This window comes from Chinchilla lanigera, unplaced genomic scaffold (assembly GCF_000276665.1).
Source record: "Chinchilla lanigera isolate Chin_1 unplaced genomic scaffold, ChiLan1.0 scaffold00001, whole genome shotgun sequence".
In the NCBI taxonomy this organism is placed as follows: Eukaryota; Metazoa; Chordata; class Mammalia; order Rodentia; family Chinchillidae; genus Chinchilla; species Chinchilla lanigera.
Window position 1 is genome coordinate 35,049,042 of NW_004955402.1, and position 12,571 is coordinate 35,061,612.

Sequence of the window (12,571 nt, forward strand, 5' to 3'; positions counted from 1 at the left end):
TCACCAAGAACAAGACAAATCACAGGCAGGAGGAAAGGAAAGGTACGCAGAAGACAAGAACAAAGTTGGGGAAGATTGAGAGCTCCATTTACTTGAAAAGAAAACTAAGGAGGAATGTGTGTGTACGTGTCTGTTTGCACACGTATATACATTTATATCTATTTTAACCTACCAAATGAAAAGGCTGCGAGGACAGCTGAACGCACAGACTCTGCCTCTGCCTGAAGGAACGCCTTGTTCTTTACTGACTCTCCGGGGTCTAACGCAGGGCTAACACACAACAGGCCCTTACTACTGTATATGCTTGTTGACTGAATCAAAGCAACACTGTATAGAAGGTTCTTGAGGACCAGTGTCTGTTCCATCTGAATAAATACCCATGATGAAAGAAAAGAAAAAGGGAAAAGAATGAGTACATTCAGTTCCAGACTCCAAAGGCGAGCTGCTCTTTGGGTACAGGGAGCGGGACAGAGAGAAACAAGGGAGGCCTCATCCAGAGAATGAAACACGGAAAGGGCCCACCCACCTGGAAGACCACTCTCGACTTCTCCAGCAGGTAGGTCCGCATGTTGGCGCCAATGATGTGGTACCTTTTATCAAAGCCGATCTGAATGTACTTCCCAAAGCGACTGCTATTGTCATTGCGAGTGGTCTTGGCATTCCCGATGGCCTGGACAAAGCCAAGAATGACGGGAAGATTAGTAAAAGGACTAGAGCTTTCCTGATTTCAGGCCTGCAGCCTTTTGGCAGTACCCATCTCCTTTCTCCTCTCCTTCCTCCTTACTTTCTGAGCCCCTCTGCTATCGTGATGACAATAGGCTGACACAAAAATTCTTTAGCTGACTTAAACCAAAACCAAACTTCATTATTCAGCTTTTTTTCACTCCTAAGGATGGCTGGTGAGAGCCATCAATGGGCTCTTTAAAGGAGACTAACCAGCTGGGAGATATACTTCATTATCTCTCCTCTCTTCCTGCTCTGCCTGGAATACACATGTGATGGCTCTGGCTATAGCAGTTAGTTTGGAACCATGAAGGAAAAGGCCTAGAGAATCATAGAAACTTCAGCTCTGACATCCTTGAACCACTAAAACAATGGTAAGGCCCATTAGCTCTGAACTATCTGTAAGAAAAAACAGTCTCCCTGTGCTTAATTCACTTTTATTGCACTTCAGCTGCGCAGGCCAGTGATATTCCCAAATGATAAACAGTACTTCCTAGACACAGACCATCAACTGACACCCCTTCCTGCAACATATTTCATTACTGGGATAAATCAGGAAGCCATCATCATCTTGATATTATTTCTTACGTAGCAGCAGGGAGGGACACAGTTCAAAACACTAGATGGTAATTTTAAATACGAGTGGCTAAGTGCTCGCATTGTATGACTACTATGACTATAAAACATCAAACTACTAATATATTGGTAATAAATGTATTACTGGTTTAATCTTTTTCACATATTTACATTTTTAGGTGGTTAAAACACTTGAAAACACCACTATAACATTTCAGTGGTCTACGAAATATGAGACACAAAGAGGTTGGGGGAAAAAAAACCAAATCCCAACCCACCTTCCACTCCTGCCCAGCTGAGCACAAGCAACACAACGTCGAGTATCCCTTGATAACCCAAACCCCACAAGGCCAACTGGTATCTATTATTAACCAGGTGAACAAAACAGCTGAAAGCACATCACACGGCTGCAAAGGTCAAAATCCTGACCTCTAACACTGGAGGAGACAGCCCGCCAACTCTGCATAAGGCACTCATGGTTCCTACTTTCAAGGGGAATAAAGTGAGGCCTTAGGCCCTGTGACCTTCCGCTCACCAAGGTCAAAACCCGGCTCTGCACTAGGGGAGCAGGGTTGCCTGGGACTGGCCTGCCCTGCTATGCACCTGCCTCCCTCCAAGTATAATAGGTACAACATCTCAAATGGTCATGTTTCTTTCCACTGTTCTCTGTCCCTCTGCTATAGCCTTAGCCCATGTCACTACTGTCTTTTTTCAACAATCACTCCATAGGTCTCTTTGATCCTACTCTTGTCTCCTGCTGTCAGTTCTTCCCTTGACTGCAATTCTTGGTTGCATTTCCTGGGTAAAATGCTTCAGTGGATCCCGCTACCTTCTGATCTAGTTTTCGGTCCTCGGCACAGCTTCTGTTCTTGGCAGGATCCAGCCCAGTCTTGCTTTTTATTCCTTTCACCTAGAAGGGGCCTCAGTTTCTAATAATCCTGCCCACCTTTTTTCTTTCTCAAAAGCCCTACATGCTCTCCCTCTACTAGAGACACTTTCTTCCTACTGTACTCTGTACTCAGCTGGCTCCTCTTCTTCCTGCTAGTCTCAATCTTCAGGCAGGCAGGGTTCTTCTAGGATAGAATGTCTCCTGCCATGCGCATTCTGGGCCCTGCATCTCCCCTCTCCTTCCCTTCCCTGAACTGCACCTGGGCCCTCCCTGTCCATGAGATCAGGGTGCTCCAGCACCATTTCCAGTGCCCAGCCTGTGGTAGGCACTCAATCATATCTGAATGAATGGAGGCATAAATGAACTTGGATTTCAGTTTTCCTCCACTGAGATGAGAGTTCTGTACTCCTTGTTCTCATGTCACTTGCCACTCAAGGCTCCTACAACCTCAATGGGAGCTGCAATATATTTTTACTTTAGGGTTGAAGTGTGCAAAGCAACCTACACCACAGATAGTGCGCTCCTCTGCAGGAAGTGGGTAAGTGCTCTAACCTGTGTGTGTCAAAGTGCTCTGAAGTGTATCTCAGTGCTTAGAACACACTCAAGGTCAGGCCAGGGCTAGAGCTCAGCCAAGCTAACATGATCCTCCATGAGACACCCAATCAGAGGAGTTTGTGTCATAACCTGTCTCCAACAAAAGACACGGAAGCATTCTCTCAGCACCTCAGTGTCTCAGTAGAACTTTACAAAGTTGTGTTTACAGACTTTGGCAGTGCGGAAGTCTTACTTCTTTCTCTCCATGTTCACATCCAAGCCTTCTCTCAGAGATAATGCTGAGTAACAGCTCCAGGGAATAGTCCCTTCAATGGAAGAATTCTGCATTTGGCAGAATGAGCCCTTAGACTTACCCACAAGGAACATTTAAATATCACTGTGAGCATACAACCAACAAAGCCCAATTTGTGGAACATGTGAAAGGACAATCTAGTTTCAACAATCAATTTTCAACTTTAAAATTCTAATTTGAACTTTCAAAAACACTCAAATGTCTTCGTTTGTTAAATGGCAACAAGACCCTTTCTCACTTCCAAGTTACTCCTTGGGAAAACTTAGGAAAGCACTGCCAGAAGATCTATCTTCTCATCTCATGAGGCTGCTTTGCCAAGTGATATGATGGGTCTAAAAGTACTAAAACAACCACTCTGAAGAGCAGCTGGGCATAGCTACTAAAATTGAGCATGCGTGCATCTAACAATTCACGAGTTCTACTTCTAGATCTTAGATAAATCTTTACATAGGTGCACAAGTGAGTATGCATAAGAATGTTCAATAATTCTTATTGTTAAACAGACCATGTTTAACAATAAAAATAAAACCTAAATGTCTACCAGTGGGTAGAACAGATAAATAAAATGCAATCTACAATGGGATACTACAAAGCTGTTAAAAGTAATAAAACACAACATAGCTCCTGGTTAAATAAAAAAAAGTTGGATGAAAAGCATTTGTGAAAATGGTCGATGGACTATGATACTAAATGATACAGCACAACAAAACAAGACTCTTTGTGGTGTATGCATATAGAAACACATGGTAAAACAAAAATGGACCAGAATAATTTCCATGCAATCAGATTGCACAATGAAGAGGTACCCATCAAGGAGTATGACAACACAGAGAAGGGAGCAATTAGTCCTGCTCCACAGAACAGGAAAGGCCTTAAGATGTGAAAATTGAAGTGCATCAAAGTGAGTAATGATACAGCAAGGACAGTGAAAGTATTTTACTTATGAATATAGCATGGACAAAGTGACAGGAAGGGGTTAGCATGTGCCGGTGCATGGCAGAACACAAGCGATGAAATGGATAAGGTATGTAGGGGGTGGATTATTACACGAATGGAATAATCATTCCATTTGGAATGCAATAAACTTTCCATTCCAGGTAAGTCAGAAAGCAGCAGCAGGCTTTCTGACTTACCTTTAAAAGCAAACAAAAACCCTGAAAATTACATCTGGTCTTGTTTCCATTATTTTTTTTTCTTACTGTATTCCTGCCCCCTTTCCTCCCAGCAGGGGAAGTTTTTGTGGTTCTGGAAGCCTGCAGACTTCTATCATCCCAATAATCATGTGACCTTCTGGTCTGGACGTGGGTTCTGCCCCCTCTCCCACAGGCTTTTGATTAGCAATGTTCTTTTAATCAGTGCAGATGTGTGAACAAATCATTCTTGAGATGCTGACAGGCTCTTAAACAGAATGGGGTCAGGCAGTGCCAGCACCAACAATAAATCATTCTAATCCACCCCAGCCAACCCCAGTCCATCGTCGAGTTGCCTTAATTCCAACAGCTGCCACTTAGTGTAGCCTGCTGGGAATTCCCCCTCCTAAGACGGCCTCAGCTCTTGGTCTCCCCAGGAGGAGTCTGCAGTTGCTAGGCTTCTTCAGAAGCAAGATGATGATGACACGAACATAAGTGCTTGCTTCATGGGGAGGTGTCACCCTGCCCCATGACAGAAACAGAGTAATCAGTAATCAGCTGTCCCTGATTAAGACATGCCTCTGTTGGTTACAACTGTCTGAGGAGCCATAAGCTAACTGAGCTTCCTGATACAAGAGTTCAACTAGACTCAGAACTTTGCAAAGTTGTGTTTTCAAACTTTGGCAGTGCAAAAGTCTCACTTCTTTCTCTCCATGTTAACATCCAAGCGTTCTCTCAGAGATAATACTTAATAACAGCTCAAGGGAATAGTCCCTTCAATGGCAGAATTCTGCATTTGACAGAATGAGGCCTTAGACTTACTCACAGTTCCCAAAGTACAATCTGTACAAGGCAGATAATTAATGCATTTATTTACACAATCATGTAAATTAGACTGGTTTGTATATACCATGTGTGTTTTGGGGTATGCATGTTGCTCTCACATTTCTCTCATGCCAAAGCCCCCTGCCTGGAGGAGGAGGCTACCAGCCTACTCAGGACACAATAGATAGTACAAATTCTAGATAAGTTCTAACCACTGTAATTTTAAAAGTATTCTCAGAGCAGGGACTCAAACAAAACTTTGCACACCAGTGTCCAAAGCAGCATTATTTATGACACCCAGAAGTCCATCAGGAGAGGAAAGGATAAACAGAATATGGTATGCCCATACAATGAAATATTATCCAGCCATAAAAGAGAATGGAATACTGATACATGCTGAAATATGGATGAACCTTGAAACATGAGGTTATGTAAATAAGCCAGATACAAAAGGACTCATATGATTCCACTTGTATGAGTCCCCTAGATCAGTTAAATTCAAAGACAGGAAGTTGAAAACAGGTTACCAGGGACTGGGGGAAAAAATGGAAAGATACTAATAAATAAGGACAGTTTGTTTGGCTTGACTTAAAAAGTTCTGAGAATAGATGGTGGCAATGGCTGTACAAACAAACGTGAATGTGCTTAATGCCACTGGACTGAACACCTGAAATGGTAAATTTCTTGCTATGTATATTTTACTATAATAAAAATGTTTTTAAAACGTTCCCCTTATGTCCTATTTAGTAACATGGTCATCTGCCTTCACTGAATTCCCAGTATCACTAATAATTTCTTTGTTCAGTCACCAGACATCAAGGATTTCTTATACTCCTTTTTGCTCGGAATAACTACTTACTCTATTTTTAAACGAAGGACCCTGAGTCTCTGAAATCTCACTACCTAAAAGATGAGCAGAATTTTGAAATTCAAGGGCAAAGGTGAAAGCCTGCTTCCATTTGCATTTGAGGTACAACACAATGTTAACTGCAGAGGACTGTCCTAGCTGTCTTAATATGGGTACACAGTTGACCTTATGAAGGCTAAGGCCATGGCCCACAAACACCTTCTGAATTGGAGCCCTGGCCTGGGCCCAACCTTGGGGCTTAGAATAAACACTGAGTAACCAGGCTGGCAACCAAAGTTTGGACTACAAAGAGTCAAATTACAAGAAAGTCATTTATTAATCCATGTTTTTAGACAGTAAGACAATTCATAAAAAGTTTAAGGATATGGAGACAAGGTATATGCTATAATATTCAGTTAAAAAGCATGAAGGAAATAAACCAAAATATTGAATGATTATCAACAAGGCCATGCAGTGATGATGAACCTGTTAGGGCTTTCAAGGACATAAATAGCCTGTTGCAGCACGTATGCCATAGGTTTGCATCACTGCAACAGCATTACAGGGAATTCTTTTATTTTTTTCATATTTTTCAGTGATCACCTCATATCTTTTTAATAGTTAAATGGTTCTGCAAGCAAGTACCTGATCAGCAGCATCTGTTTCACATAGGAACTGAAGAGACATGTAAATTATTGGGCCCCTTCCCAGACCTTGTGAATCAAAACTCTAGATGGGAGCATCCAGAAGCTGAGCTTTAACAAGCCTCCAGGCAATTCTTAGGCACCCTACTGTTTGAGAAGCACTGCAATACACATGAGTTTTTCTTTTTTATGCTTGGTAAAAATACCCTCAGCTACATTGGCCACTTCCCAATTCATATAAAATATTAAACTTTGCTTTTGTTGACTTCTTAGAAAACAGGTAGTATCCTATTACTCAGTATAGAAGAAAAGCTTTTCAGATAATTTAACTCTGAAGGTAAGAGACTCTGCTTGAATACCAAATAAACTCCTGTGAACTGAGAACCCACATTTACACCTGCATTTGGTGAGGGAAGAGGGAGAGAGAGGAGGCAGGGGACGATCCAGGTAACTCCTTGCGCTAAAATAACTTGAAAGCCCAACCACCATAGTGAGTTGACGGGGCTCAGAACTCTCAGGTAAACCCGATGTGATGTGGCAGCTTGCAGTCTCAAGTAGGCTTTTTCTGAATAAATCAAAGGGATGCCCAGTGCTGGGAGAAGAGCCCACCCCTAGCCACACTGTAACCCAGGCAGTAATGAAGAGACTTGGCTTCAAAGGTGGTCCAGGAGCTGTGACGCCATTTAGTTCTGCTCTACCAGAATTATGTCTTTATACAGGGGAGACAGAGAGAGAGAGAAAACAATAACAACTTCCTGACCCTAAAACACAGTTAGTTATAGCAAGATCTAATCTTTAGGAAATTCTGTAGCCCTACACTTATATCAACTCCTTTGTATCTACAAAGCCCCAGGCCCTCTCCTGAAGCCCTATCTGACTCAGGCAAGGGCAAAAACATAGCCCCAGCCAGTTCATGCCATCACAGGTAACTATTATATGAGGATCTTTGATTAATAGTGTTATTGACATATATATTGGCTCTACTTCCCAAAGATAACATGTCCAAATACTTTCTGGAGGGAATAAAGAACATTCCATCTAATTTCCCTTCAGCCCCATGAAAATTGCCCTCTTGACTTAGCATGCCCTTAAGCTATTTGGTAGTTTTGATGAACTACTGACTTTCTGACACATGAAGGCAGCAGGCAGGGAAACATCAGCAGAAATGGCAGCATCACTGCGCAGCAGGACCATCACTGCAACAGGCAGCAGAATCCAGGGACACAGAAAATGTGAGGACCCACTCCCACCTGCACCCAATACTGGGGTCCTAAAGGACACTAGCAGGTCAGAAGAGCCTCACGTCTGAAGTTTCACAGGCCACGGTTGCCCGGGAGAGGCATGAATGCTGCCTGCGTGAGCTGCTCTAAGGATTCTGTAGCAGTCACACCAGATCTGACACCCAGAAGGCTGGCTGCCAGTAGAAGGAACTCTAGCCAGGAAGACTTTACCTCCATGATGGGACTGGATGCCAGGACCTTCTCTTCAATGTTGGTCTCACTGGCTGAACCACCGACTGTGGCAAAATAGCGCATGGCATATTTGGCTGACACTGTCTTCCCAGCTCCAGACTCCCCGCTGACTATGATGGACTGGTTCTTCTCATCTCTGGAAGGGAAAAGTCTCTGGTCAGTCACTGGCCATGGAAAAGATCTGTTAACTTTCAGAGACTCTGTCTTACACGGACTTGAATCTGATTAGAAGCACCTCTCCTATTTGCAGGGATAAATGTAGACAACAGTGTGAACACAGTCTGCCCTCCTTCATTGGCAGGGCTGACAAATGGCTCATGCCCCCTTCACCACCCACAGGAAGGGAGATGTGGACAGCAGATCACTCTCGCAAGTTCTCCCTGAGTGCAGCCCCCGACATCACTCCCTTACACCCATCCCAAGGATTTGCACAGACACTTTCAGTTACATAATTTCTCCTTAGTTTCTCTAACATGCCCATGCTGTGCCACTCAATAAACTACTTTCCTCAGGAACAAGGATCTTTTCTTCTCTTGCTCTGAGCGTCTTATGTCAGCAGACACATATTCAAACACTTCTGTTCACAAAGCTGTATCACAAAGGGCATGCTATTAGCCATCAGCCTGATGGCTTCCCAGAAAAATGAGTAAAATAGCTATCAATTTGTGGTACGAGGGATTTGAATCAGACTAAATGGAAGGCAGAAAGAAGATAGCCTGTATCAGTCAAAAATGCATGTATATTTATTCTTTTAAAATAGAGAGTAGGAAGACAGATAATGCAACGAGCAGCCTGACACAGGTAGATGCCCAGCATAGAGGAATGACAGACATTTAGGAAGTAAATTGTTTGTGAGGGCTGGTCTCAACCATTCCCCCTCTCAGTCACAAACCTTCCACCATGAGGGTAAGCACTTTGCTTTGAAGGCCTCATGCCAGGTACAGTGCCTGGCACAAAGCAGATGGTCAATATCTACTATTGGAGTAGAGGCAAATTAGAGTTCAACGAGGGCTCTTTCCTAAATGAGTGCAAGTTCAGAGCTCAGGTCTCCTGGCAACAGCCCAGGGTACTTCCTGCTAGCTTCGGTGGCTTCCTGGGCAGAGGAGGCTACAGAGAACCACAGAAGGTCTGCCCTTGCTAGTTAACACAGGTTGGCTGTGGGTTATTGGCAAAAGTGAATGATTATCAGCCTCTCTTCTGAACTGGGCCAACACCCAAGAAGCTGGAAATGTGGAGTGATGATAGAAGGGAATCTTTCCAATGTGAGAGGGACTAAACAGAAAATATCCAACTGGAAGTGGGGGCACCAGAAGAGTCACATGTGGGAACCTGGCTGATAAAACCTCATCTGCAAAGCACTTTTCAAGGTCAGCAAGGAGCTAGGATGTCTCAGCTCACACAAAACATGAGCAAGGCGAGAGACTGGCATGCTTTAGGTAACTAGCAGACACTTTTGAGAAGATGAAAGAGATCATCTTCTCACTTTTGAGAAGATGACATTGTTGTCATCAGAGCATCTGTGTCTTCTCAGCGGCTCCTGTGACATCTTCTTTTTTTTTTTTTTTTCCTGTGACATCTTCACACAGAAGGGTGGCCTGTAAACACACCTATGAGTACTGATATTTTCCATTCTAATTTTTAATCTTAATTTTGGTACTGTGTCTGCTGGATCCAAGAGATGACAAGTGTCACTTCTGTGCTCAGAACCTTCATTGTCAAGTACTTGGAGAACTGCTCAGAAGCACAGCTATCACAGATAAGCAAGAGCATAGTAGGCTGGACTTTACACCTCTGAAAAAGACAGACTTGATGGCATCTTAAAAGCTCCCTGTGTATCTGCAATAAGGAAAGCAATTATAACTGTCACACGCAAATGTTGGTGGAGCTTCACTCAGTCTGCGAGTCTGACCTAAAATAAATGGATGAGTTTGGAATGTGCTTAAGACTTAGCCCTCAGCAAAGAGCCATTTAGAGTGAAGAGGTATATTCTGGTCCAAATACTCAACAAGGATCCCTGGGAAGCAACATAAAGACATCAGGAGGCACAAAACAGATTGGGGTGGGGAAGGTGTTGCCTTTGGCAAACAGCACACATAGCAGATTGGACTGCCAGGAAACCAAAGTACCATATTACACTCTGTGAAGACAAAGCACAAACCAGTGACCCTTGCCATTTTTCACTTAGTGTCTCAAGTTTGATGTGTTCTGCACATCATTGGGGAATGACTAAAAAGCCAAGTAGTGCTCAGGAAAGACTCATATAAGAGGTAGAAAAGTTTGAAGAGCCAACAGGGTATTTTAAAGACAAGTGGACAGGAAGTTATAAAAGACGTGCTACTTTATATGACAAGAAGTATGAAGAATTCAAAAGGACAAGGAATCAAAGCAATGAAACAAGATGTGATAAATACTTGGACAAAATAGTATTAGGAGTTTTAAGTTTTAAAACTCTCCAAGTTTTAAAATCTTTGCACTTCGCTCTTTTTTGAAGAACAAGTATAGATAATAGCCATAAGTACTAGCCCATAATTTAATTGATATTGACATGACACAGGTAGGCTAGTTAGATAAATTTACCTTAGATCAGTGATGGCGAACCTTTTAGAGATTTCACGATGCAAACAGTGCAATGCAGCACACATGCCAGAGGTTCGCCACCACCTTAGACCAACAGTACCTTTGAAAGCTTCCCTAATTCAGGTTGATGTAAAATGTCTGAGAACACTGATGATTTTTATTTAGCATAATTACATTTTATTTAGCTCTCCTGCACTTCTTATGCACAGTTTACCCAATCTCACCCCGGGACTAGAGCAGGGCTAAGTGCACATTAGTGTGTAACAGCCCTTGAGGGATAAGGCACACCACCACTCAACCTTGTCCTATACATGTTACATGTTAGCTTTTCTTCCTGCTCACTAGAGAACTGGCATCTAAAACACAGGCATTGGACCTCAGTTGCACCGCTGATTAGCTCCCTCACTTTGGAAAAAGTAGGTAACTTATTTGACCTTCAGAGTATCTCACTATAGTCTCTTAGGACTTTGATCCCCGAAGCCCAAGCTCTTCTAAGTAGTCACCTTGATTTAGGTTCTAGGATCTCCAGTTTATCTTTTTATTTTTTTCTTTTTAAATTTTATTTTAAAGAGAATTTTAAAAAAGAACAACAGCAAAATAACAACAACATAGACAAAAACAAAACAAAGCAAAAAGAATACAAATGATACAGGGTTTCAAAACAAAATGATAGGGATTAACAGTGGTTGTTATATTACATATTGTTATCTTCAATGAGTTGCTCAGATTACCAGATGTGCGAATGCAAGATTGATCAAACCATTAAAGAGAATAAAACATAATTTTAAAAATCCATTAGAAATGATACAGACTTTCACTAGACATGATGGTAGGAATTCACCAATGGTTGTTATATTGCATATTCTTATCTCCAAATTAGTTGTTCACATTACCAGATATAACCATTCAAAATGGCCAAAGCAAAAATTAAGCATTAACTGTTCCTCTCAACAAACCATTAGACACCAGCAGTACAGTGATACAGCTATCCATATATACATATACATATTTCCCTTCTTTCTTTTTCTCCTTTCCCTCATCCCAGTTGTTCCTTCCTTTGAGCAATTTCTATTCCTTTCATAAGATCTATTGTATAGTTTTGGTTTTATTTACTTTTTCAGGATCTTACACTAGGGAGACAATATGATGTTTACACATGTGGGTCTGATTTATTTCACTTATAAGTAGGGTCTCTAGTTGCATCCATTTACCTATAAAAGCCTTGAGTTTATCTTTTTTATAGCTGAGTAATACTCTATTATATAAAAATACCACATCTTTTTTAGCCATTCCTCAGTTGATGGGCATTTGGGTTGTTTCCAAGATTTAGCTATAACAAACTGTGCTGCTATAAACATGGATGCACATTCATCACTGTGGTATGATGTTTTTAATTCTTCTAGGAAAATGCCCAGAAGGGGAATAGCTGGGTTGAAAGGAACCTCTAATCCTAGTTTTGTGAGCAATTTCTGCATTGATTTCCCCAGTGGTTGTACCAGTCTACACTCCACCAATAGTGGAGAAGCATTCCTTTTCCCCCATAGCCTCTTTAGCATTTGTTATTGGTTGATTTCATAAGGATAGCCATTCTCTGTGGAGTGAGATGGAATCTCAGTGTTGTTTTTAATTTGCATTTCTTGAATAATCAATGATGTTGAACATTTTTTCATGTATTTACTAGCCATTAGTATTTCTTCATCTGAGGAGTATTCATCTCAGATGCCCATTTTTTGACTCAGTCTTTTAATTTTGGAGGCCTGATTTTTAAAAATTCTTTATATGTTCTAGATAGAAGTCCTTTGACTGAGGGACAGTTGACTACAATTTTTTCTCAAATTGTGGGTTTTTTATTTACTGTTGGTGATTTCTTCTGATGTGGAAAAACTTTTAAATAAGATGAGATCCTAGTTGTTGATTGTTTGAACTATTTCCTATGAAATTTGGTTTTTCTTTATCAACTCTCTGCCTACCCCTATGTCTTCAAGCTTTCTTCCTACTTTTTCTTCCAGCAGATTTAGAGTTTCTGTATCAATATTTAGAT

At 41.7% G+C, this 12,571-nt stretch overlaps 1 protein-coding gene across 1 annotated transcript in view; it reads right to left on the minus strand.

Annotated features, from left to right (window-relative positions):
- Myo5b (myosin VB) overlaps window positions 1-12,571 on the minus strand; it is a gene marked incomplete in the record, with an annotated part of 354,780 nt that overhangs the window by 156,390 nt on the left and 185,819 nt on the right. Inside the window, 2 exon segments of the mRNA XM_013510622.1 lie at window positions 527-670; window positions 7,933-8,089. Coding sequence (XP_013366076.1) covers window positions 527-670; window positions 7,933-8,089 — 301 coding nt within the window.